Source organism: Ipomoea nil, unplaced genomic scaffold (genome assembly GCF_001879475.1).
Source record: "Ipomoea nil cultivar Tokyo-kokei standard unplaced genomic scaffold, Asagao_1.1 scaffold3016, whole genome shotgun sequence".
In the NCBI taxonomy this organism is placed as follows: domain Eukaryota; kingdom Viridiplantae; phylum Streptophyta; class Magnoliopsida; order Solanales; family Convolvulaceae; genus Ipomoea; species Ipomoea nil.
The window spans coordinates 803864-828032 of record NW_017619444.1 but is presented as its reverse complement, the minus strand read 5'-3'; the positions used below and the strand labels follow the sequence as shown (position 1 = coordinate 828032).

The following is a 24169-nucleotide window of genomic DNA, read 5'->3' as shown; positions in this document are numbered from 1 at the left end:
TATCTATATCTATATATCTATCTATATATATATATATATATATATATATATATATATAGAGAGAGAGAGAGAGAGAGAGAGAGAAAGTTCTGGTGCAAATTCCTCTTAGTATGTGCACTTGTGCACTTTTAGCAGCCATGCATGTGGCATGATGCACGGCCATCAGCGAGAGTGCACATTAGGCTGGTGCACCGGATCACGCCTAATTATTAACACTTCACTTGTGGAATGGGTGTGTTTGTAATCTCAACCAAGCACTGGAGTGCATTCCCGAGTCTTTTTTTGACTCCCAAGGCGGGGGGGGGGGGGGGGGGGGGTGTTTCACCAGCTGACTAATCGGACTAGTCTACTCACCAGAGACGTTCGCTCCGGTGTAATCAAAGATCACAAGCAACGCCGTGCATTCACAAGCTCGTGATGGCTAGATTCAGTGGCGCGCGGGGTTCGAGGAGGAGGGTGGCGGGTCAGCCAGTGTCGCCGGTGACACCGCCGTTTAAACGCCGGTCCGACAGCGGGGTTCTGTCTGCGTCCGGCATAGCGGCTAGGGTCGCAGCCCGGCGTCAGGCGGCGCTCCAACTTAATCATTCAGGTTAGAACAGTCCCTTGTTATGCACCTCTGGTTTTGCTCATATTGGCGGGTTGGGGGGGGGGGGGGGGGGGGTTAAAATCGGTGTGCACTACTGGTGATGCACTCTAATTAGGGTAGTTCTTTGAGGGCTGGGAGAACTGAACTGGGCCTGGGCGTAGTTTTAGCTCCTAGGGTTATCAGAAGTAAGCAGACAGTGGGGGTTTCTATGGTACATTCAAGACTAAAATGGGATTTTAACAAATTCAAACTCCAGTTTATGTGAAAGCTAGCATTTTTAATGTTCTATGTTATATACTAAGTTTAGTTGCCACATCATTTGTTAATTTTTTTTGTTAGTGTATAGTATTTGCTCGTAGCATTAAGTACTTATTTATTTATTTTTTAGTTTGATTGTTCACTTGATCACTAAGGTTGGCTTGAGGCACAACTGCATAGCCCACTTACTGCATAGCCCACCAAATGCTTATTAGTACTAGGCAAAGAATTAGTTTAGTTGATCACAGTTGCCTTCTTCATTTGGTTGTGGGATTCTTCTAATATATGCTATTAATATGTTTTACAGTAGGGTGCTACCTGTCTGCATTCCCACAATCTAATGAAAACGGTTAATTCTTGATTTATGGTTGCATCCTTATTAGGAGTATTCCCATCTAAAAGGTAGCTACTGTCTTTGAAACAGATGAAAACTCCAGTTTATGTGAAAGCTTGCATTTTTAATGTTCTATGTTATATACTGAGCTTAGTTGCCACATCATTTGTTAATTTTTTTTGTTAGTGTACAGTATTTGCTGGTAGCATTAAGTACTTTTTTTTATTTATTTTTTAGTTTGATTGTTCACTTGATCACTAAGGTTGGCTAGAGGCACATTACATGCACTGCATTTTCATTAAACATCTAGTTTGTGTTTTAAATACCAGTTAATTAATCATATCGTTAAATGTTGTCCTAATCCTTCTTGACATTACATATTTGGTGATCATCTCAAATGATCCGCGACTATTTCAAACTCAGTAACACCATTTTATAAACGAATTCTCCGAATATATGTTATTAATTACATATGTATATACGGAGGAAGGTTACATGTGTAGTGCCTACTGGTGACCCCATTACATGCACTGCATTTTCATTAAACATCTAGTTTGTATTTTAAATACCAGTTAATTAATCATATCGTTAAATGCTGTCCAAATCCTTCTTGACATTATATATTTGGTGAACATCTCAAATGATCCCCGACTATTTCAAACTCGATATCTCCATTTTAGATATGGATTCTTCAAATATATGGTATTAATTGCATATGTTATATACTGAGCTTAGTTGCCACATCATTTGTTATTTTTTTTTGTTAGTGTACAGTATTTGCTGGTAGCATTAAGTACTTTTTTATTTATTTTTTAGTTTGATTGTTCACTTGATCACTAAGGTTGGCGTGAGGCACATTACATGCACTGCATTTTCATTAAACATCTAGTTTGTGTTTTAAATACCAGTTAATTAATCATATCGTTAAATGTTGTCCTAATCCTTCTTGACATTACATATTTGGTGATCATCTCAAATGATCCGCGACTATTTCAAACTCAGTAACACCATTTTATAAACGAATTCTCCGAATATATGTTATTAATTACATATGTATATACGGAGGAAGGTTACATGTGTAGTGCCTACTGGTGACCCCATTACATGCACTGCATTTTCATTAAACATCTAGTTTGTGTTTTAAATACCAGTTAATTAATCATATCGTTAAATACTGTCCAAATCCTTCTTGACATTATATATTTGGTGAACATCTCAAATGATCCCCGACTATTTCAAACTTGATATTTCAAACTCGATATCTCCATTTTAGATAGGGATTCTTCAAATATATGGTATTAATTGCATATGTATATGCAGAGGAAGGTTACATGTGCAGAATTACATGCAGTGCACTTACATTAAACAACTGGTTTCCAAAAGAACTGCCAATTAATTAATCAGGTCTTTAAAAGCTATTTAATTGTGCACAGTCCTAATTTTGGCCCGAGGGACTACTCCACAGCTCTCAAATTCTCGTAAGTAGTAGGGAATGAATTAAATAACTTGTAAGCAGTTTCAGTAATGATACCTAGTCATTTAACAGAGGGTAACTTCTTAAATACAGGCAGGTAGTGTCCTAAATGTATGCTGCCATAAAAGGTAGTTACTGCTACTATAAATTCCCTTTCATTTCCATGCTGCTAGTAACCAAATTCTGTGGTGGTACAGGGGCTGATGCTAGACAACCAATCGTTTTAAGTAACGATGGGACCGATGTGGATGACGAGGCCCCCACCCCCCTCGTGACCCCGAGGAGTTGGATGATACGGAGCCGGTGCATGATATCGTGTCCCCGTTCCCCCAGATTGAGACGCGGGGGAGGCCGAGTGAGCTTGTACGGCTGCTCACCGGATTATCGACAAAGCAGAGGAAGGATGTTATTTCTATTGGCATGGGGGGTTGCTGGGCCTCCGGGTTAATGCTTTACCCTTGCGTCTAGGCCATTGGTTGGTAAGCAACTTCAACCCTGCACAAATGGCCATAAAGTTGAGCGACGGGAGGTTCCTACGCATCACGGAGGAAGGCGTGGCAGCTGTGCTGGGCCTCCCGAATGGATCCGTTACGATGACCGAACGGGATACCCATATGGTTGGTCCAGACTTGCTTGCATGGCGGTGTAAGGTTAAGAAGCGTAACGGTAATATCATGGTGCACGCGCTGGCCACGCTGGCGTTAAGTCTCAAAGAAGGTGGGGTGTGGTTCAAACGCCATTTTTGTGTGGTAGTGGCGAGCACACTCAACGACTATGCCAACCAGAAGACCGTACACATGTTTAAGGATGTGAGGATGATCAAGGATCTTGATTGGTGTGGTTATCTTCTAAGCTCCCTGGTAAATACCCATGATAGCTGGTCCCAAACCACCGCAAGGAAATTCCCGGGCCCGTTGCTGTTCTTGACTGTAAGTTATGCATTTGCTTGGATGTACGAGTAGATGCGTAAACTTGCTGGTGCTTGTTTTATGGGGTTATAATGCGTGCAAACATATTTGTGCAGCTGTTTTATGTTGACAGGGTCAAAGCCGGTGAGCGGAATGTACCCAGGGCCAACCCGGCCGCACACGGGTGGCCTAAAAGGTCGTTGGATGCACGGGAGCAACAGGAGGTTGATGCGGGGGGGTTCGGGTACGGGCAGTTGGAGGAACCGTTTTCGACATCAGCCTCGCAACCCAGGTGTCGTAGCTCCGTGGAACAGACACGGTATGGCCGGGCTGACTGTAAGTTATGCATTTGCTTGGATGTACGAGTAGATGCGTAAACTTGCTGGTGCTTGTTTTATGGGGTTATAATGCGTGCAAACATATTTGTGCAGCTGTTTTATGTTGACAGGGTCAAAGCCGGTGAGCGGAATGTACCCAGGGCCAACCCGGCCGCACACGGGTGGCCTAAAAGGGCGTTGGATGCACGGGAGCAACAGGAGGTTGATGCGGGGGGGTTCGGGTACGGGCAGTTGGAGGAACCGTTTTCGACATCAGCCTCGCAACCCAGGTGTCGTAGCTCCGTGGAACAGACACGGTATGGCCGGGCTGATAGCAGACCACAACCAGTGCAACAAGGTCACACACCAGGTGTTAGCATGGTACGGTTACATTTTTGGGGCACTACTGAACCCAACCTAGGTTTTTTCACACTAGCACAGTTTTGGGAAAAATGAAATTTGTAGGCGACATTCCTAGTAGTTTTTATTGGAGGTGTGAGCTGGAAGTTGTAGTATGATATTCTAGTGTTAGGTAATTAAAATTCTACAACTGCCAAAATCTTTTAGACACCCTCTACGTGTGGTTGCAGGTCAGCGCAGCGTCCCGTGCTCCAACGGTTCCAAGCCCTCAAGGGGATACCACGGGCAGCGGTGGCGCTACAGGGGACCACCCGGTGCACCATGACCTCATTCCGGATGCAAACAAGGTATAAATACTCATGCGGCGATTTGCTAAATGTGCTAAGACATCATGATGGTGGCGTAGTTAACTTGTTCCCCGCGGTTTTTCTGTGGGTGGGCCATGTTCATCCTGTAGGGGTTTGGCTGTGAACTAGATTCCATGATTGCTGACCTCCGTAAAGTAGCCTCACGCGTTGCAGATAAGGTTCGCGAAGACCCCAGACAGGCCCAGGGACACCAGTGTTTCCACCACCTCGGTGGGATCGCCAGTTTGATCTCGGGTTTGATACCGGCCCCGGCTAAAGTCGCACCCAATCGGGTCCCTGAAGTGACCACCGCGCCAGTCTTACCTCCAGAGCACCATGAAGACCCGTTCTGGCACTCCTCCCAGTTATTCAGGGAGGTCAATCGGGTTGAGGAGGCCGTCACGAGGGACCTAGCGACACAGCGGGTGGTGGGTATGCCAGTTGGCCAGGCAAATGGAACCATGCAATCTCGACATGTTACGGCCTAAACGCCACTCATACTGCTGGCTATTATTTTTATATTCTATTGACTTACGATACCATTCTGGAAGTTTTCTTGTGATTTAGTTTTCCGATTATCTCGCCACTCATTCTGTTTCCTATAGTTAGTGCCGATGAAAATATTTTTGTTTTATTTTATCAACAGTGCACTGCGGGGGTAGGGCGTTAAAACTTACATGTCTTATGCAATCGTTTGTTTCAGGGGGTGCAAGTCAGGGAGCCCAGTCCGGAAGGGTTTGAGCCACCGAGTTTTAGCCTAGGGATGACACAAGAGCTGGCATCACAGAGGGTAGAGGATATGCCGGCTGGCTCGTTGAATGTAATATGTGCTGGGGTCTAGTCTAGTTAAGCTTTCATTTCGATCTTAATGGGTGATTGATTTACTACCCCATGTCAGGTGGTGCAAGTAAGGGAGACGCGTCCAGGGATGGAGGGGTTGACAGCTGGCCAGTCAAATGCGACCATACAACTTATGCAGGTTACTGATTCACTTTAGTTTTTGCCTATCTTGAGGGTTTACATGTGTTATCTTCTGATGCGTGCACTTAACCGTTACAGGGACAGCAGACAGGGGGACCATTACGCCGCAGCGGGGGTTGCGCACGCTGGCATCATTGAGGTTTGAGCGTAGGACGCCTGGCCCGTCAGATGCTACCACGCTGTCTCCCCAGGTAACAGGTCAGACATCACGTGCAGGGGTATTTAATTAGCTCGTGCAGGTACACCACCACCTCGGTGGGGTCGCCAGTTTGATCTCGGGTTTGATACCCGCCCCGGCTGAAATCGCACCCAATCGGGTCCCTGATGTAACACCCCGTGTTACGATCCCTAAAAACCAATTAAATCATTTAATTAATCACCTAAGAGAAAGAATTAAATCACAACAATTAATTAGGGAGGCCTACCATAGTCCATGGGCCCTTATCCCTAAACCCAATCCTTAGTCCCAAAAGGAATAGAGTTAGCAAACCTATAGTAATTAGGCCTAAGTAAGACTCTTAGGTATATAAATAGGGAACATAAGGAGGCACCTAGAATCCCCACGAGAATAACGCCCCACCACCCCAAAAGAGCTCCAAGAATCCCCTTAGAAGAAATCAAGAAAGCAAGAAAGCTTAAAGAAAGACCCTTCATAGCCAAGGAATTAATTAAGGCTAAGAGGTAACCCATGTCTCAACAAAACCTATTTTCATAGCTATGATTCCCCTCTTAGGATTTCCCCATATTATTGTGTTTTGATGATTGTGATATTATTATTGATGATTGGTGGGATGATTCCATGGGTGATCTTGATGATGAGAGGTTCTTGATAATTATGGTGTTCTTGATAATTATATGACATTCTTGATGATTATATGATGTTCTTGATAATTGTAAGATGTTCTTGATGTTTATGTGATATTCTTACCGAATCTTGATATTAGAAGATGAATTGTGTCCTTGTTGATTTAAAAGTGATTAGAACCCTAGGTTGTATCGTATGATATCATTCTTGGTATATGGGGTGGGAATTCGCATGATTGGGTGTTGATTGTGTTTAGAAAAGCATGATAGGTTATGTGCCGTATGTTTCTTGATTTTGATCCGTAAATTGTCTACGTGCGTCATCAATTGCGTTGGAAAGTGTTTAAGCATGGTTTCGGGTTCCACAAAGGTTCCCGGGGCGTTTTTGTGATGAAAGAGTCAGTGGGGGGTAGGTGGGGGTAGGGGACCCGCCACCTACCCGCGGCCTTCTTGGGCAACGCCGGCGGGCGGGCAGCTGCCCCCGGGCACCCGCTGCCCGGATTTGCGGGCAGCCGGCGGGTGATCCCTCACCCACCGGCTACCCGCTGGTTTGAACCCCACTTTGGGATTTTGGCTTCCCCGTTTGATGTTCCCCCGACCCCCGTGGTGTCTCAACGGACTCCGTCTATCGTGCCTATGTCTAGTTTAATATTTCGGGTACCGTTCGTAGGTTGAATGTGTCTTATATATTGCATGCTAGTTGAATTGGTATCCCGTTGACCTAGGTGAAAGAAGTATGAACCCCTTAGGATTATTCTTAGTATGTGAAGGATCACGCATAGGTTTTGTTATACGTTTTCTCCCCCTTTCCAATGTGATAATGTGGGTTGCATGTGCTTGCTATGTGTTATGTGTACATGATACCCCAATCCGGTTGCGATCGGATTCGTTATTCCTGAGCTGCGGTTCAGAAGCTGGCTGCGGTCAGATTTACACTCTTGGGCTGCGGTCCACCGTTTGGTTGCGATCGAACGTTTCTACATGAGCTGCGGTTCATACTTTCCTGGCTGCTGTCAGATGACATACTCTTGGGCTGCGGTCCACTGTTTGGTTGCGATCAAACTATGATGAGCTGCGGTTCATCGGTCGGTTGCGATCGACCCCTCCGTGTTGCGATACGGGGTAGGGTGCTGCGGGGCCGTGTCAGAGCTATATGCGCTGACCCTCATGTATGGGCATGCGATTGGTCCTGTGGCGCCAACAAAGTGTGCTATGTGATGAAATACAGATGAGTTGTTGTTATGAGTATCTTGGGGATGTGACTAGGGGATTTATACTGGGAATCGCATGTGTTGGGTTATGATCATTAATTATGCTTATCTTTACCTGCCTTGCCTGTTTGTAACTATACATGTTGGTTTAACTGCTGTCTGTGCTTAGCCCTATCTGATGAGTCTATCCCTGTTTTAAAGGCTAGAGTTCGTAGGATATATCTTCATGTTCAAAATGGTTTTCGTATATCTATATATATCTATATGTATTGTATTTCAACGTGTTGGAGTGGGTTACCAGCATCTCTCGCTGAACAGATATATTTGGCTTTCAGGCACAGAAGAATAAGTCACTGGAGCGCGCTAGAACTTGGAACGTAGAAGTAGTTAGTTTCCCTTTCGGCCTGCGTGCCATGTTTACGCATTTACATTATTGAGACATTAGTTAGTTAGCCTGTGCACCTGAGTTTTCTAGCTCAGGTGTGGCATAGCACCCCGTACTCTTGTATTCTGTTTTGGGATTTAATGAGATTTCACCTTTATTTTATAAGTTTTAAATATCTTGAAAATCTGGGGTGTTACAGTTGGTATCAGAGCCTAAGTTTGACCCTAGGATAAGACTCTTAAAACCGAACTTTAGGACATTAGGCTTGAACTCTAGGTATTTAGGAACATAGGACTCGGGAATTTTAGGACGCGCGGTGAGGTTGTGAAACCTACGCATAAACCCCTTCACTTCATTCCTTCCTTGTCTAAAGAAAACCTTCCTCCACTTATCACGTCAAAGAAGGACACCAAACTCTAATTTAATGTCCTTATAAACATTGACTCAGAAAGGCGACAGCATGACACCAAACAGAAGACAATCAAGGACTCCAGAACCCGCCACACACGACCCCCTGACCCAAACACTACAACAACTAACGCAAGTCGCCCAGGCACTAAGCGACGTAGCCCTTCGCAACAACAGGCCCCCGCCTCCTCCATCAAACACGAACTCAGACGTCGCCCGACAAGTTTCGAATCATCAACCACCCACGTTCTCAGGAGAAGAGGACCCCGTGATCCTGGAGGAATGGATCCGAACCCTCGACAAAATTCTCGGGTTAGTGGAATGCCCAGAAGAACGCCGCGTAGAGATAGTCTCGTTCTACTTCGGACACGAGGCCGATCTTTGGTGGATCCACGAGGGTCCCGCTTACCAACAAGAACCAGGGTTCAATTGGGAAAACCTCAAAACACGACTACGGGAACGATTCTACCCAACACACGTAAAGGCATCCATGTACGAAGAGTTCCTCCATCTAAAACAAGGGACAGCCACCGTCATGGAATACCACAGGCGATTCCTCGAACTAGCGCGCTTCGCACCAGAGCTAGTCCCCACCGAAGTAACCAAAATAGAAAGATTCGTCTCGGGCCTCAACTTCGAAGCCCGGAAAGCACTAGTGGTAAGCAGACCTCGGACACTCAACGAGGCTTACGCCAGTGCCGCCAATCTCTATCGAATCCAACTACTCCAGCGCGGGGTTCAGGAATAGATACGAAAAAGGAACACCGGAGGGGGAGCACCACTGGTAAAAAGAACAAGGAACGACACTAACACAAGACCAAGCAACCTGACCAACCAAAGACCGTCCCTAGGGAACAATGAAGCAAACCCAAGGAGCTTCCCTTGCCCAAAATGCAACAAAAGCCATAGAGGAAAAGATTGCATGGGCAATCCCTGGCGATGCTTCAACTGCGGAGAAGAAGGGCACAAGGCCTTCCAGTGCGTTCAACCCCAAAGGCCACGCCCCACCACCACAGGTCAACACGGAGACACCACCCACCAAGGGAACTACGGCGCTCCCAGGAAAATATTCGTCATGAGCCGTACTCAGGCCGACCTCGGGAAAGAGAGCAACCTCGAGGAGGGGGACCTAACCCCGGAAGACGAGGACCACGCAAACCCCGCGGGAGAAAATCAAGAAGACGAATTCTGTCTAGGATAAACCAGCAATTCCTTGTAATCACCTTCATAGTGAAACTACTTATTTAGCGATTACTTTGGAATTATTATAAATAAAAGATTTGATCGAAATTCGATCCTGCTTATAAAGACGAAACCAAAAATTATATAACAAGCCAAGCCTCCCATCACTAGATGACGAAAGAGGGAAAAAAAGAAGGACCGCACCATCAAGAAAGGCCTAGTGTTACTAATGGGAATGGAACCCTTGACCTCCCACTCACAAGACCAAGGTCTTGACCACTAGACTAAAGGTGTTTCTTGAAATGTAAAGGGAACACTCCCTTGTTAAAGCTCCTACAAATCCCTAAAACCCACAAAATCCCCAAATCAAAAACCCTTCTTCTTCTTCTTCTCCCTCACCTTCTCCCCTTCCCTCTCCTACACAACTCCCCGCCACCCAAAAATACCGAACCAGCAGCCCCATTCGATCGCCGCCCATGGCCTGAGCCGCCATCGACCACCCAGACGGCGCCCCACCGCACGCCGACCTCGCTGCCGAAGGACGCCCGCGACGCCAGCGCCGCCCGCCACCTGCCCGAGCTCCACCCGCTGCCACCACTGCCGACGCCACCGAAAGCCACCGCCCCACCTCGCCAAGCCAACACCGGAGCCCAGTCGCCGCTGCCTCCCTCGCAACAGAGCCGCACCGCCAAAGACCGCCGGAAAAATACACCGGAGCCCCGCCGCAGCCCCGCCGGAAAGTCGCCGAAAAAACTCGCCGGAAAAACGTCACCATCAAGTGAAGCATCACAATGCCAAAGAAACCCCTCGGGACCCGTACCCCGGAATGGAGCAACGCCGATTACACCGTAATCGGAGGTAAAGCCCTTGAACCCGACCAATTTTCTCCGGGATTAGTTGATATGCTTAAACACCAAGGGCTTTTGGATACGTACCTCACCATCAAAGGGGATACGTACCCCGAATTGGTGAAAGAATTCTATCAACATCTTATAGCCACCAAACGGGGTGATAAACTAGAAATCACCACCAAGGTCCGCGGCAAGGAAATTATACTCTCCGAAGGCCGGTTGGCCAAGCTTTTGAAATTGACCACCACGGGTGTGTCAAGCTATGACCGAAAGGGGTGGATTGATACCCAAAACACGGGGTACAAGGACTACCTCGGGTACCTCCTCGGGAAAGAGGAAGGATTCACCTCGGCCACACGACCGAATAGAAAGTGGCTATCGGCGGAACAAAAGATATTGGTTATGATTGTAACCGATAGCCTCTTGCCCACAAACAATAAAAGCAAGGACGTGGGGAGCTTAGAGTGCACCTTTGCCTACTTCTTGAAACACAAAATCAAGTTCAACCTGCCGGCCCTCATTCTAAAACACATGGAGTTTTGCAAATCAAGCAACCGACTTAGCCTACCCTACGGGATGATCCTAAGTTGGATCATGGAGAAAAAGGGGGTGGACCTAAGCCACACCGAGGTCAAGACCGCAAATGGCATGGTCTTTAATGCCCAGAACCTACGCCGTAATGATATCTACTACACCGAGGGAGGACAGTACCTCACCCTCGAAGAGATTTGCCAAAAACCCGAGGAAGAACGAAGGGAATTGGTCGACCAATTAGACATCTCCAACAAGAAGCTCAAACGAGCAATGCAAGATTGCGGAATCCTAGAGGGAAATGAGAACCCTGAGGAGGATGACGAGCCTGACCCATCGTTGCACCCACGATCAAGAGGGAACCCAAGGGAGCTAGACGAGGGCTCGATCGATGAGCGCATACTCGCGCAACTTAACCGACAAAACCAAATCATGGAGGAAGGGTTCTCAACCTTGATCCGTACGACGCGCGCGCTAGATCAGAGGGTGGCAGCGATTAAGGCCACCTTGGGCACCCGCGGGGCATCCAGCTCAGGAGCAGGAGACCGAGGTAGACCCAAAACCTTTCTATCACAACACCACCAGAAATCCAGTCACCCCAGCTAAGGCAAAACGTGGGGCCGCATTCCTAACCGGGAGGCCAAGATGCGGAATGCCTAGGGGTGAAAGAATGGATTAAACGCGCCGGGCTTCGGGGACGAAGCCCCTTGTAAGGGGGGAGAGTGTAACACCCCGTGTTACGATCCCTAAAAACCAATTAAATCATTTAATTAATCACCTAAGAGAAAGAATTAAATCACAACAATTAATTAGGGAGGCCCACCATAATCCATGGGCCCTTATCCCTAAACCCAATCCTTAGTCCCAAAAGGAATAGAGTTAGCAAACCTATAGTAATTAGGCCTAAGTAAGACTCTTAGGTATATAAATAGGGAACATAAGGAGGCACCTAGAATCCCCACGAGAATAACGCCCCACCACCCCAAAAGAGCTCCAAGAATCCCCTTAGAAGAAATCAAGAAAGCAAGAAAGCTTAAAGAAAGACCCTTCATAGCCAAGGAATTAATTAAGGCTAAGAGATAACCCATGTCTGAACAAAACCTATTTTCATAGCTATGATTCCCCTCTTAGGATTTCCCCATATTATTGTGTATTGATGATTGTGATATTATTATTGATTATTGGTGGGATGATTCCATGGGTGATCTTGATGATGAGAGGTTCTTGATAATTATGGTGTTCTTGATAATTATATGACATTCTTGATGATTATATGATGTTCTTGATAATTGTAAGATGTTCTTGATGTTTATGTAATATTCTTACCGAATCTTGATATTAGAAGATGAATTGTGTCCTTGTTGATTTAAAAGTGATTAGAACCCTAGGTTGTATCGTATGATATCATTCTTGGTATATGGGGTGGGAATTCGCATGATTGGGTGTTGATTGTGTTTAGAAAAGCATGATAGGTTATGTGCCGTATGTTTCTTGATTTTGATCCGTTAATTGTCTACGTGCGTCATCAATTGCGTTGGAAAGTGTCTAAGCATGGTTTCGGGTTCCACAAAGGTTCCCGGGGCGTTTTTGTGATGAAAGAGTCAGTGGGGGGTAGGTGGGGGTAGGGGACCCGCCACCTACCCGCGGCCTTCTTGGGCAACGCCGGCGGGCGGGCAGCTGCCCCCGGGCACCCGCTGCCCGGATTTGCGGGCAGCCGGCGGGTGATCCCTCACCCACCGGCTACCCGCTGGTTTGAACCCCACTTTGGGATTTTGGCTTCCCCGTTTGATGTTCCCCCGACCCCCGTGGTGTCTCAACGGACTCCGTCTATCGTGCCTATGTCTAGTTTAATATTTCGGGTACCGTTCGTAGGTTGAATGTGTCTTATATATTGCATGCTAGTTGAATTGGTATCCCGTTGACCTAGGTGAAAGAAGTATGAACCCCTTAGGATTATTCTTAGTATGTGAAGGATCACGCATAGGTTTTGTTATACGTTTTCTCCCCCTTCCCAATGTGATAATGTGGGTTGCATGTGCTTGCTATGTGTTATGTGTGCATGATACCCAATCCGGTTGCGATCAGATTGGTTATTCCTGAGCTGCGGTTCAGAAGCTGGCTGCAGTCAGATTTACACTCTTGGGCTGCGGTCCACCGTTTGGTTGCGATCAAACGTTTCTATATGAGCTGCGGTTCATACTTTCCTGGCTGCGGTCAGATGACATACTCTTGGGCTGCGGTCCACTGTTTGGTTGCGATCAAACTATGATGAGCTGCGGTTCATCGGTCGGTTGCGATCGACCCCTCCGTGTTGCGATACGGGGCAGGGTGCTGCGGGGCCGTGTCAGAGCTATATGCGCTGACCCTCATGTATGGGCATGCGATTGGTCCTGTGGCGCCAACAAAGTGTGCTATGTGATGAAATACGGATGAGTTGTTGTTATGAGTATCTTGGGGATGTGACTAGGGGATTTATACTGGGAATCGCATGTGTTGGGTTATGATCATTAATTATGCTTATCTTTACCTGCCTTGCCTGTTTGTAACTATACATGTTGGTTTAACTGCTGTCTGTGCTTAGCCCTATCTGATGAGTCTATCCCTGTTTTAAAGGCTAGAGTTCGTAGGATATATCTTCATGTTCAAAATGGTTTTCGTATATCTATATATATCTATATGTATTGTATTTCAACGCGTTGGAGTGGGTTACCAGCATCTCTCGCTGAACAGATATATTTGGCTTTCAGGCACAGAAGAATAAGTCACTGGAGCGCGCTAGAACTTGGAACGTAGAAGTAGTTAGTTTCCCTTTCGGCCTGCGTGCCATGTTTACGCATTTACATTATTAAGACATTAGTTAGTTAGCCTGTGCACCTGAGTTTTCTAGCTCAGGTGTGGCATAGCACCTCGTACTCTTGTGTTCTGTTTTGGGATTTAATGAGATTTCACCTTTATTTTATAAGTTTTAAATATCTTGAAAATCTGGGGTGTTACACCTGAAGTGACCACCGCGCCAGTCTTACCTCCAGAGCACCATGAAGACCCGTTCTAGCACTCCTCCCAGTTATTCAGGGAGGTCAATCGGGTTGAGGAGGCCGTCACGCGGGACCTAGCGACACAGCGGGTGGTGGGTATGCCAGTTGGCCAGGCAAATGGAACCATGCAATCTCGACAGGTTACGGCCTAAACGCCACTCATTCTGCTGGCTATTATTTTTATATTCTATTGACTTACGATACCATTATATTCTTGTGATTTAGTTTTTCGATTATCTCGCCACTCATTATGCTTCCTATAGTTAGTGCCGATGCAAATATTTTTGTTTTATTTTATCAACATTGCACTGCGGGGGTAGGGCGTTAAAACTTACATGTCTTATGTAATCGTTTGTTTCAGGGGGTGCAAGTCAGGGAGCCCAGTCCGGAAGGGTTTGAGCCACCGAGTTTTAGCCTAGGGATGACACAAGAGCTGGCATCACAGAGGGTAGAGGATATGCCGGCTGGCCCGTTGAATGTAATATGTGCTGGGGTCTAGTCTAGTTAAGCTTTCATTTCGATCATAATGGGTGATTGATTTACTACCCCATGTCAGGTGGTGCAGGTAAGGGAGACGCGTCCAGGGATGGAGGGGTTGACAGCTGGCCCGTCAAATGCGACCACAAACCTTATGCAGGTTACTGATTTACTTTAGTTTTTGCCTATCTTGAGGGTTTACATGTGTTACCTTCTGATGCGTGCACGTAACCGTTACAGGGACAGCAGACGGGGGGGACCATTACGCCGCAGCGGGGGTTGCGCACGTTGGCATCATTGAGGTTTGAGCGCAGGACGCCTGGCCCGTCAGATGCTACCACGCTGACTCCCCAGGTAACAGGTTAGACATCACATGCAGGGGTATTTAATTAGCTCGTGCAAGTACACCACCACCTCGGTGGGGTCGCCAGTTTGATCTCGGGTTTGATACCGGCCCCGGCTGAAGTCGCACCCAATCGCGTCCCTGAAGTGACCACCGCGCCAGTCTTACCTCCAGAGCACCATGAAGATCCGTTCTGGCACTCCTCCCAGTTATTCAGGGAGGTCAATCGGGTTTGAGGAGGCCGTCACGCGGGACCTAGCGACACAGCGGGTGGTGGGTATGCCAGTTGGCCAGGCAAATGGAACCATGCAATCTCGACAGGTTACGGCCTAAACGCCACTCATTCTGCTGGCTATTATTTTTATATTCTATTGACTTACGATACCATTATGGAAGTTTTCTTGTGATTTAGTTTTCCGATTATCTCGCCACTCATTCTGCTTCCTATAGTTAGTGCCGATGCAAATATTTTTGTTTTATTTTATCGACAGTGCACTGCGGGGGTAGGGCGTTAAAACTTATATGTCTTATGCAATCGTTTGTTTCAGGGGGTGCAAGTCAGGGAGCCCAGTCCGGAAGGATTTGAGCCACCGAGTTTTAGCCTAGGGATGACACAAGAGCTGGCATCGCAGAGGGTAGAGGATATGCCGGCTGGCTCGTTGAATGTAATATGTGCTGGGGTCTAGTCTAGTTAAGCTTTCATTTCGATCTTAATGGGTGATTGATTTACTACCCCATGTCAGGTGGTGCAGGTAAGGGAGACGCGTCCAGGGATGGAGGGGTTGACAGCTGGCCCGTCAAATGCGACCACACAACTTATGCAGGTTACTGATTTACTTTAGTTTTTGCCTATCTTAAGGGTTTACATGTGTTATCTTCTGATGCGTGCACTTAACCGTTACAGGGACAGTAGACGGGGGGACCATTACGCCGCAGCCGGGGTTGCGCACGCTGGCATCATTGAGGTTTGAGCGTAAGACGCCTGGCCCGTCAGATGCTACCACGCTGACTCCCCAGGTAACAGGTTAGACATCACGTGCAGGGTTTTTTAATTAGCTCGTGCAGGTACACCACCACCTCGGTGGGGTCGCCAGTTTGATCTCGGGTTTTATACCGGCCCCGGCTGAAGTCGCACCCAATCGGGTCCCTGAAGTGACCACCGCGCCAGTCTTACCTCCAGAGCACCTTGAAGACCCGTTCTGGCACTCCTCCCAGTTATTCAGGGAGGTCAATCGGGTTGAGGAGGCCGTCACGCGGGACCTAGCGACACAGCGGGTGGTGGATATGCCAGTTGGCCAGGCAAATGGAACCATGCAATCTCGACAGGTTACGGCCTAAACGCCACTCATTCTGCTGGCTATTATATTTATATTCTATTGACTTACTATACCATTATGGAAGTTTTCTTGTGATTTAGTTTTCCGATTATCTCGCCACTCATTCTGCTTCCTATAGTTAGTGCCGATGCAAATATTTTTGTTTTATTTTATCAACAGTGCACTACGAGGGTAGGGCGTTAAAACTTACATGTCTTATGCAATTGTTTGTTTCAGGGGGTGCAAGTCAGGGAGCCCAGTCCAGAAGGGTTTGAGCCACCGAGTTTTAGCCTAGGGATGACACAAGAGCTGGCATCACAGAGGGTGGAGGATATGCCGGCTGGCTCGTTGAATGTAATATGTGCTGGGGTCTAGTCTAGTTAAGCTTTCATTTCGATCTTAATGGGTGATTGATTTACTACCCCATGTCAGGTGGTGCAGGTAAGGGAGACGCGTCCAGGGATGGAGGGGTTGACAGCTGGCCCGTCAAATGCGACCACACAACTTATGCAGGTTACTGATTTACTTTAGTTTTTTCTTATCTTAAGGGTTTACATGTGTTATCTTCTGATGCGTGCACTTAACCGTTACAGGGACAGTAGACGGGGGGACCATTACGCCGCAGCGGGGGTTGCGCACGCTGGCATCATTGAGGTTTGAGCGTAGGACGCCTGGCCCGTCAGATGCTACCACGCTGACTCCCCAGGTAACAGGTTAGACATCACGCAGTGTGTGCACTAGGGCAGTAATGCAGGGGTATTTAATTAGCTCGTGCAGGTACACCGCCCTGCACAGCAGGGGGGGTTCATCCTGGAATCACCACCGCCGTGTGTGCCACTGGGCAAGAGGCCTGGAGCACTCCACAAAGGCAAGAGCCCACTTGGGAATGACAGCGAACCGTTTTGTATGGTTTTCAACGCCGCAAACGGGTACCCCTCGGCTCCCCTCCCACCCATTTATGTCGTCTGGAAGTGGCTTTTTGACTCACCGCACGGCGACCGGTAAGTACCGTACACCATAGCTTGGAAAATGAGGGGGGAGGGGGCATTAACTCTATATAACACGCGTTGTATGTGTTGCTTTATTAGCAATGAAGTGCTGTTCCATCATGCGGCCCGAAAAGCGAGATGGGCGGACTTCACCACACTCAAGGAGGGGTCAAACATCTCTAAAGTGATGGTCGATGCCTAGTGCTTTGTACTCAATACGAGGGAAAACTATAGGAAGCCCGGGGTATCTTCACGCATGTTTTTAACTCCAGCCACTACGGTATGTAGCTCTACGTACCATTAGCAGTCCCCTATGTCTTCATTGTCCTTTCTATTTCTTGTGCACTAAAATTAGGGTAGTCATACTTTTAGCTTCTGGGTTTATCATAACTTTAAAAGGCGGTTAATTGGAAGATTATAATGCATACCTAGTGTTACTGTTAGTACTTACGCATCTAAAAATCAGGTTCCTCTCACTGTCAGTCTGTTAGTAATACGGACTGCAAAAAAAAAAAAAAAAAAAAAAAAAAAAAAAACAGAAACCACTTGCGGGGCTACTTTGTTAGTGCATACACTAATTACGTGCTCCCTGGCAATCCATAACAATGTGTGCATGCAGATTGGGACGGTGGTCGCTGCTACTTGCAGCCGGAATGATAGACTAGCGTGGTTCACACGAAGACTTGATATAGAGGTGCAAGCTACCGACCATGTGGGGATCGCCACGCTCGACATGGTAACCTTTGCTCACCGTTTTGTTTTTAATTGCCAGAAACTTTCAGGTTCCTTTAATCTGGGGTGCATACACGTTACAACATTTCAGTGCAGTGTGAGTTTGAAAAAAAAAAAAAAAAAAACAAAAGAAAAATAAAACACAAAAGTGCAGTGTGTTACCTACAACATTTCGGTTTTAAAAAAAAAAAGTGCAGTGTGAATTAAAAAAAAAATGGTATTGTGATATTAACAAGATTTCAGTAAAAAAAAAAAAAAAAAAAAAAAAAAAAAAAAAAAAAAAAACTCTCCACGAATAAGGCACAAACACAGAGCGACACTTAACAGCAATACCATGGGGAGTAGTTGTGCATTGGAGGATTGTATTAGTAGTTTCGAGTAGAATTACAACTGCTTTTTTGTTCGTTATATCTGTGCAAATGCTATGTTAGTGACGACATTTCAGAAAAAAAAAAAAAAAAAAAACAAAACAAAACAAAAAAAAAAATAGTGTGGGACAAAAAAAATGTACTGTGATACCAACAAGATTTCAGTAAAAAAAAAAAAAAAAAACACAACGAATAAGGCTCAATAATAACACAAAGCTGCATTGAATAACAATACCATGGGAAATAGTTGTGCATTTCAGTACTATATTCTCAGTTTCAAGTAGAATTCCTGCTGCTATCTTCTATATTGCCTTGTAATTTAGAATCTTGTTGGTTGATGTAAAAAAAAGAATGGCAGTTGCTACAGTACCAAGTCGTACACGCTGTCTAATTGCCTGCAATATTAAAGTTTGTATGTGTTTACCGTGTAATATGTTGTACTTGTTCTTGCAGTATATCTTCCCGATTATGCATAACAGCCGGTTCTTCATGATCAGCATCAGCTTCAAGCATGGGACCTTTGACATTATTGACAGCGCTCCAGCTGTCAGCGATAGCATAGAGATATACGGACGCATCCCGGGGGAATTGGTGAGTATCACATGCGGCTAACCATGTGTCACACCCATTAGTTCTAATCCACTTACTAGTTAAAGTTGGTCGGCATTACAGAGGGACCTCCTAGCTGCATATCTTGAGAGAAAACAACAGCCGGTGCGTGCACTACGTCTGAGGGATATGCAACCTAAAAGGATGATGGTGGCATGGGGAGAACCCACTGCCGGTGTAGAGTCAGCGGTATATACGATGAGGCACATGGAGTCATATGTTGGTCAGAAATCCACCACCTGGTATTGTGGGTTACAAGCAGGGGGCACGCCGCTGATGCTCAACCTTCGCAAGCGTTTCCTACACAACATCATCCTCAGCGCCGCAAATGTCCACGTGCAAAATATTATCGCACGTGTGGGGGAGTACGACCGCGTGAGGGTTGCACAGATGCTTCAATCAACGACGCGCCAACTGGCCTAACAACTGCCTAGGGGGCAGCTCTGAAAAGCAATAGTTAATAAACTGGGACCTTTATTTTGGGTACAGGGATGTTTCAGGTTGGGGCTAGTTCATTGTGACCGATTGCAGTAGTCGGTTAACTTATCCTTTTCGCAAACATAATATGTGTAGATGTGTAGTCTTGCTGTGCTAAATAGGGGTGCACCTCTTTTTAGCATATAATAAACAGTGCAACACTGGGCTCTTTTTGTTGGTGGTGCAGCCCGTTGTTTCGGGTGGCGGTGCGATGCAGTTTGCTGTTACTAAATCTATCCTCTACAGGCGGGACATATACTCTCTTTGGTGTTTCCTGCTATGTTAAACGAATATGAGATGAATACTTAACATTATATTTCTAGGTGCAGTGGTGCATTACTATGTATACGTATCCTACCAATATATTAATAGAAATCTAATATACTTTTGGGAGAAGAAATCTAATATACTGAAAGTATTTCCAATGCGCCAAACAAAAGAAAGTTGCCAACATGCACTTATGTTGAGATTTTAAAATAGATGTGTAATTATTACTTGCTCATATGAACACAGTAATGGGAGTAATCAATGTGTGAGGCCAATGAATGTGTGATGCCAAACTAATTTATTGGAAGTATTCCCAATGTCGATGACCTGATTGATACTAATAACACAATCAGAAAATAAACGCAACAAATTCCTGGATCCGAGATGTGAAACCGCCATTTTGCAACTGTCTGACATGTACTTGTCACCCACTGCTAGTTTAGTTTATTTCCTTTTAGTTTAGTAATAGCAACAATTTCCCACCACCCCATAGCAGCTCGTTATGAGTATGTCCGTCATAACGCTCATAGTTGACATTTGATTGATGTGTCGATTTTAGCCCTCATAAGGCTCATAGTTGTCATTTGATTGATGTGTCAATTTGATCCCACTAACGCGTGGTTTGCAATAGGTGCATTATATAAGAGCAATGGTCTTCTATAATTTATATACTCTTGTTACTTATTCCCTGTCCCTTCATTTAGGTGTTGAGGTTATCACTAAAATGGTCCAAACAAGTGCACTGGAGTTTTCTATATGTCACTACAGAATTAATAAATGCTCTCTACCACAGTAGCTCATACCTGTGCTATATTTTTTCCTGTCTACATATGTTGTATAGATGCCAATTTAATTCACGGTGCGAGATGTTCAATACATTCAATGAGCAATGCCAACAACCAAATTATTAACGCACTAAAGGAGTGGTCTAAAAATGCATTAAAAAAAAAAAAACCAAAACCAACAAAAAAACTGAAACGAATTCCACGGACAAACATCATGGCTCCTCTAAAAACACAGTTCAAACACCATATCTGTCCACAAATTATTCACCAAATGCCCGTGCAAAGGAAACGATGTGGCGAATCAGGCAGGTGCACCCCAAGTAGTGAACACTTCGACCAGCACATCACCAGGACATCTGGATATAAAAACAAACAGATACTTTGAAACCCCGAAATATAAAATTAAAAAACGGTGACAACAAATGAAGTAAATGATTTTACCAAACCTCGGCACGAACCACATTTGTGTGGGGCATTTCACTTGTATGGGCAACTACGGGCGTTATGGTGTGCGTACTCGCCGCACACCCCGCACTTTCGCACCGCTTTGGCACTTCTCTCCACTGCTAACTCTCTTTGGCTTTTAATACGTTTCCCGGTCCCTTTATTCTTAGCTTGAGCTGGTGGTAGGATGGTTATGGACGTCGGACGCTCGACTCCACACAAAGCAGCAATGGCTGCACCGTTACCCATTGTAGGGCCAACGCTAGTTCCCGTTCTCAGGAACTCAGCTTTAAGGTCCTTCAAAACTTGCACCAATCATGACTGATGGGCTATATTATTCCCTGCTAACCCGACGCATGCGTGTATCTCACTCCATAGTTGGCTAGGAACAGTCTCGGACGGATGGACGTCACACCGCCCACAACAAACGCTAACTCCAATTCCCTTACACCAGCGTGTCATCACACACGCCGGTTGCAACCTCTCCATTTGGGCATCCCTAAACACCAAGAACATATGCCGGCAAACTAGCCCCAACCTCTCAAACATCTTACAACTACAAGATGCATTGCCATCGATAGGGGTATAGTTCACAGTGTATTGCGTGGTGCAACCCCCGGTAATGATGTAACTGATAACACCCTCAATCTCACGAATACCCACCACCTTGCAATAGAAACAAGCAGCCTCAATCTCCTTTTGGAGATCATATAAAATCGTTATTGTGAATACCCGTGCCAAATAACGTTCCAACGCTAAGGGCGTTTTCAAATCAGGCAAGTACCCCTCACTTTGTGAGTGCAGTTTAGATTGCTTAAGACGCTGAGTTTCCAAAACGGTCTTGTACTGCATGTAGAACTCGACCAGACTAAAGTGTGGCCGGGTGCACTTCCCGTAGACGCCATTCTCTGCTTCAGATCGAGACGTAGTGCGGAGCAACCCACTCATCGGGATGTCTGTGAAGTACGCTGGAATCCAAAACTCCCGCTCACAATACAATTTGGTGAACCACCGGTGGCTAGCTAAGTTGTACTCCTCCATTAACATACCCCATTGCACCTCAAATGCGTTGCGGCTGATAGTCTCATTCCAAACAATGCCATTCAGCCTGCTACGGAAATCCTAGTCCTTTACCAAATCAGGACCGATCTTTTCGTTGACCTTTGTCATGATGTGCCACATACAGAAACGGTGGCGAGACTCCGACCAAACTTGTGCAACCGCAACCTTCATAGCAGGGTCTTGGTCAGTGACAACGCATGTCGGGCTCTTGCCCATTGCAACCTTAAATCTATCCAACAGCCACGCATACGATTCAACATCTTCCTTAATCAGCAAACCAGCAGCAAACGTAATGCACCGTTTATGATTATCAACCCCAGTGAAAGGTACGAACACCAAACTGTACCTGTATCAAAATGAACAATTTTAGTAGTTGGGATTAGGACGTAGGTAAACAATTTGTAATACGCACTGCACGATGGACAATAACTAATCACAATAACTTGTAATCTTACACAAACGCATGGACGGTACACCACACACCAATAATGCGAACTAAGTAACCTGCATAATGCAAATAATCCATTTTCTAATCCATCTAGTCCATTCAGAATGTTAAGCTTGAGGGACTTTGTTGTGTTCTAGTACTATTTTTATTATCTTATTTTTTTGTTGTCCCTGTTAGTGAGGTTTAACACACTCAGATTAGGAGCAACTGTTGTGCAGAAGTAATCTACCACAACGCAGCCCCACTACTGCAACACAACACACCCCACGAAAACTAATTAACCTGCATAATGCAAATAATCCGTTTTATAATCCATATAGTCCAATTTATAAGCTTGAGGGATTTTGTTGTGTTCCAGTACTATTTTTATTATCTTATTTTTTGTTGTCCCTGTCAGTGAGGTTTAACACACACAATTTAGGAGCAATTGTTATACAGAAGTAATCTACCACAACGCAGCCCCCCTACTGCAACACAACACACACATGTACGCACCACCACATTGTTCTTTTTAATCCTCCATTTAATTCCCCCTTACCAACATATCTACCTACATACAACTACACTACCATTCATTTTTATAACAACAACATTCGTAATCGTACCTGTTTGTGCCATACGTTGCATCGAATGAGATCACGTCACCGAACAGGGGAAAATTGCTGCGACCAATTGAGTCAGCCCAAAAAAGTCGCGTTAGGCGGTTTTCACCGTCAAGGTAGTGATCGGAATAAAATTTCTCGCATGCCTCGCGCTTCGATCTAAACTTCTCTATAATCATCTCACCGTCGTACGCTGCCACATATGTCTGTAAGTCCCGTTTAAAGTTGTGAAATTCGGTTTCTGTAGCACCCACATTTGCATACGACCCAGTCACCTCCCTACATAAATTTAAACTTTTGGAAGATCCAATGTTCGCTTTAACACAACTTGCCACGAACGACTGCTGAGCCGCATCCAGCTTCTGGTTCATTCGCATAAAATACTTTGACGTCTCAGAGCACATACGGTGGGTGTGCTCCTCTACAAAGATACCGATCTCAAACTCCTCGGGGCCTTCCTTATTAAAGCAAATTTTTGCACGGCACTGGACCCGGTTAGATACCCGTCGCCTACGCTGCTTAGGCTTCCCGCCGGTACTGCCGTGTTCCGGTATCGGCTTGCGGGTACCACCACCCTTAACTCCCTGTCGACTACAAACCAAGTATCGCATCACGATTTCGCCATCGCGGTCCCGTTTGAGGGTGTTAAGCCGAACGTCAAACCCACACGCCCGAGCGTAGTCTGTATAGAATTGGATGCCCTCGGCCAAAGACGTAAACCGCCGCCCCACAGCCGGCGTTATTGCGCTGTCAACAACCGGTCTCCAGAACTGGGGATGCACACTCTCGAAGCCCACCCTGGTGTGAGAACTGCTTTCTCCGCCCATCATCACTACTCCCGCACCGTCACACATCGGAAGTTCTTAAATTCCGCAACCGCCCGCAGACACCAGACTGATACTCTCGATCACTGAAACCCGAATAGCATGCACCGTTCTACATTTAAAACATAAAGGGTGTGTTTTTACATGAGTGCCCCAGACCACCCTGTTGTGCGGATTAGTGCATGGCCGGTGCACTGCGAACATGAGCCACTAGATCACAAATATCATTGCACCGCATTATTCCACAAATTCACACATTAAGAGTAGTGTGCACTAGAAAGGCAGCTTATATATATATATATATATATATATATATATATATATATATATATATATATATATATAAGTAAAATCCTCCTTGCCAAGTTTTCCCCCCATCCCTTTGTAAATGATATGGGATTATTTTGATCCCACATTGAAAATGTTTGAAAAGATAAGCTCTTGAGCTCCTCTA

The 24169-nt window shown here is 45.8% G+C and overlaps 3 protein-coding genes across 4 annotated transcripts; 1 reads left to right on the top strand and 2 right to left on the bottom strand.

Moving 5' to 3' along the window:
• Window positions 1-317: 317 nt before the first annotated feature.
• Window positions 318-19597, top strand: LOC109163239. Of its 2 annotated transcripts, none has more exons than XM_019311999.1 (12): window positions 318-589; window positions 2850-3581; window positions 3677-3848; window positions 4164-4258; window positions 4468-4584; window positions 4695-4763; window positions 5288-5404; window positions 5483-5563; window positions 14690-14803; window positions 15341-15457; window positions 15536-15616; window positions 15697-15951. In XM_019311999.1, exons 2-12 carry the CDS (start codon window positions 3156-3158, stop codon window positions 15703-15705), a joined length of 1398 nt encoding a protein of 465 aa, XP_019167544.1. In that variant the 5' UTR covers window positions 318-589; window positions 2850-3155; the 3' UTR covers window positions 15706-15951. The 2 variants fall into 2 exon arrangements, 1 of the variants encoding a protein (XP_019167544.1); XR_002051229.1 differs by lacking the exons at window positions 318-589; window positions 2850-3581; window positions 15341-15457; window positions 15536-15616; window positions 15697-15951 and adding exons at window positions 16886-17109; window positions 17197-17377; window positions 17717-17833; window positions 18651-18788; window positions 18870-19597 and having other exon boundaries at window positions 3763-3896; window positions 3992-4258.
• Window positions 19598-21094: 1497 nt separating this feature from the next.
• LOC109163256 (protein FAR1-RELATED SEQUENCE 5-like) lies at window positions 21095-21820 on the bottom strand. Its single transcript, XM_019312009.1, has one exon. It carries the CDS (start codon window positions 21818-21820, stop codon window positions 21095-21097), a length of 726 nt encoding a protein of 241 aa, XP_019167554.1.
• Window positions 21821-21901: 81 nt separating this feature from the next.
• LOC109163255 (protein FAR1-RELATED SEQUENCE 5-like) lies at window positions 21902-23718 on the bottom strand. Its single transcript, XM_019312008.1, has 2 exons — window positions 22895-23718; window positions 21902-22187 (listed from the first exon to the last, which is right to left on the bottom strand). Exons 1-2 carry the CDS (start codon window positions 23716-23718, stop codon window positions 21902-21904), a joined length of 1110 nt encoding a protein of 369 aa, XP_019167553.1.
• Between the last annotated feature and the right edge of the window lie 451 nt (window positions 23719-24169).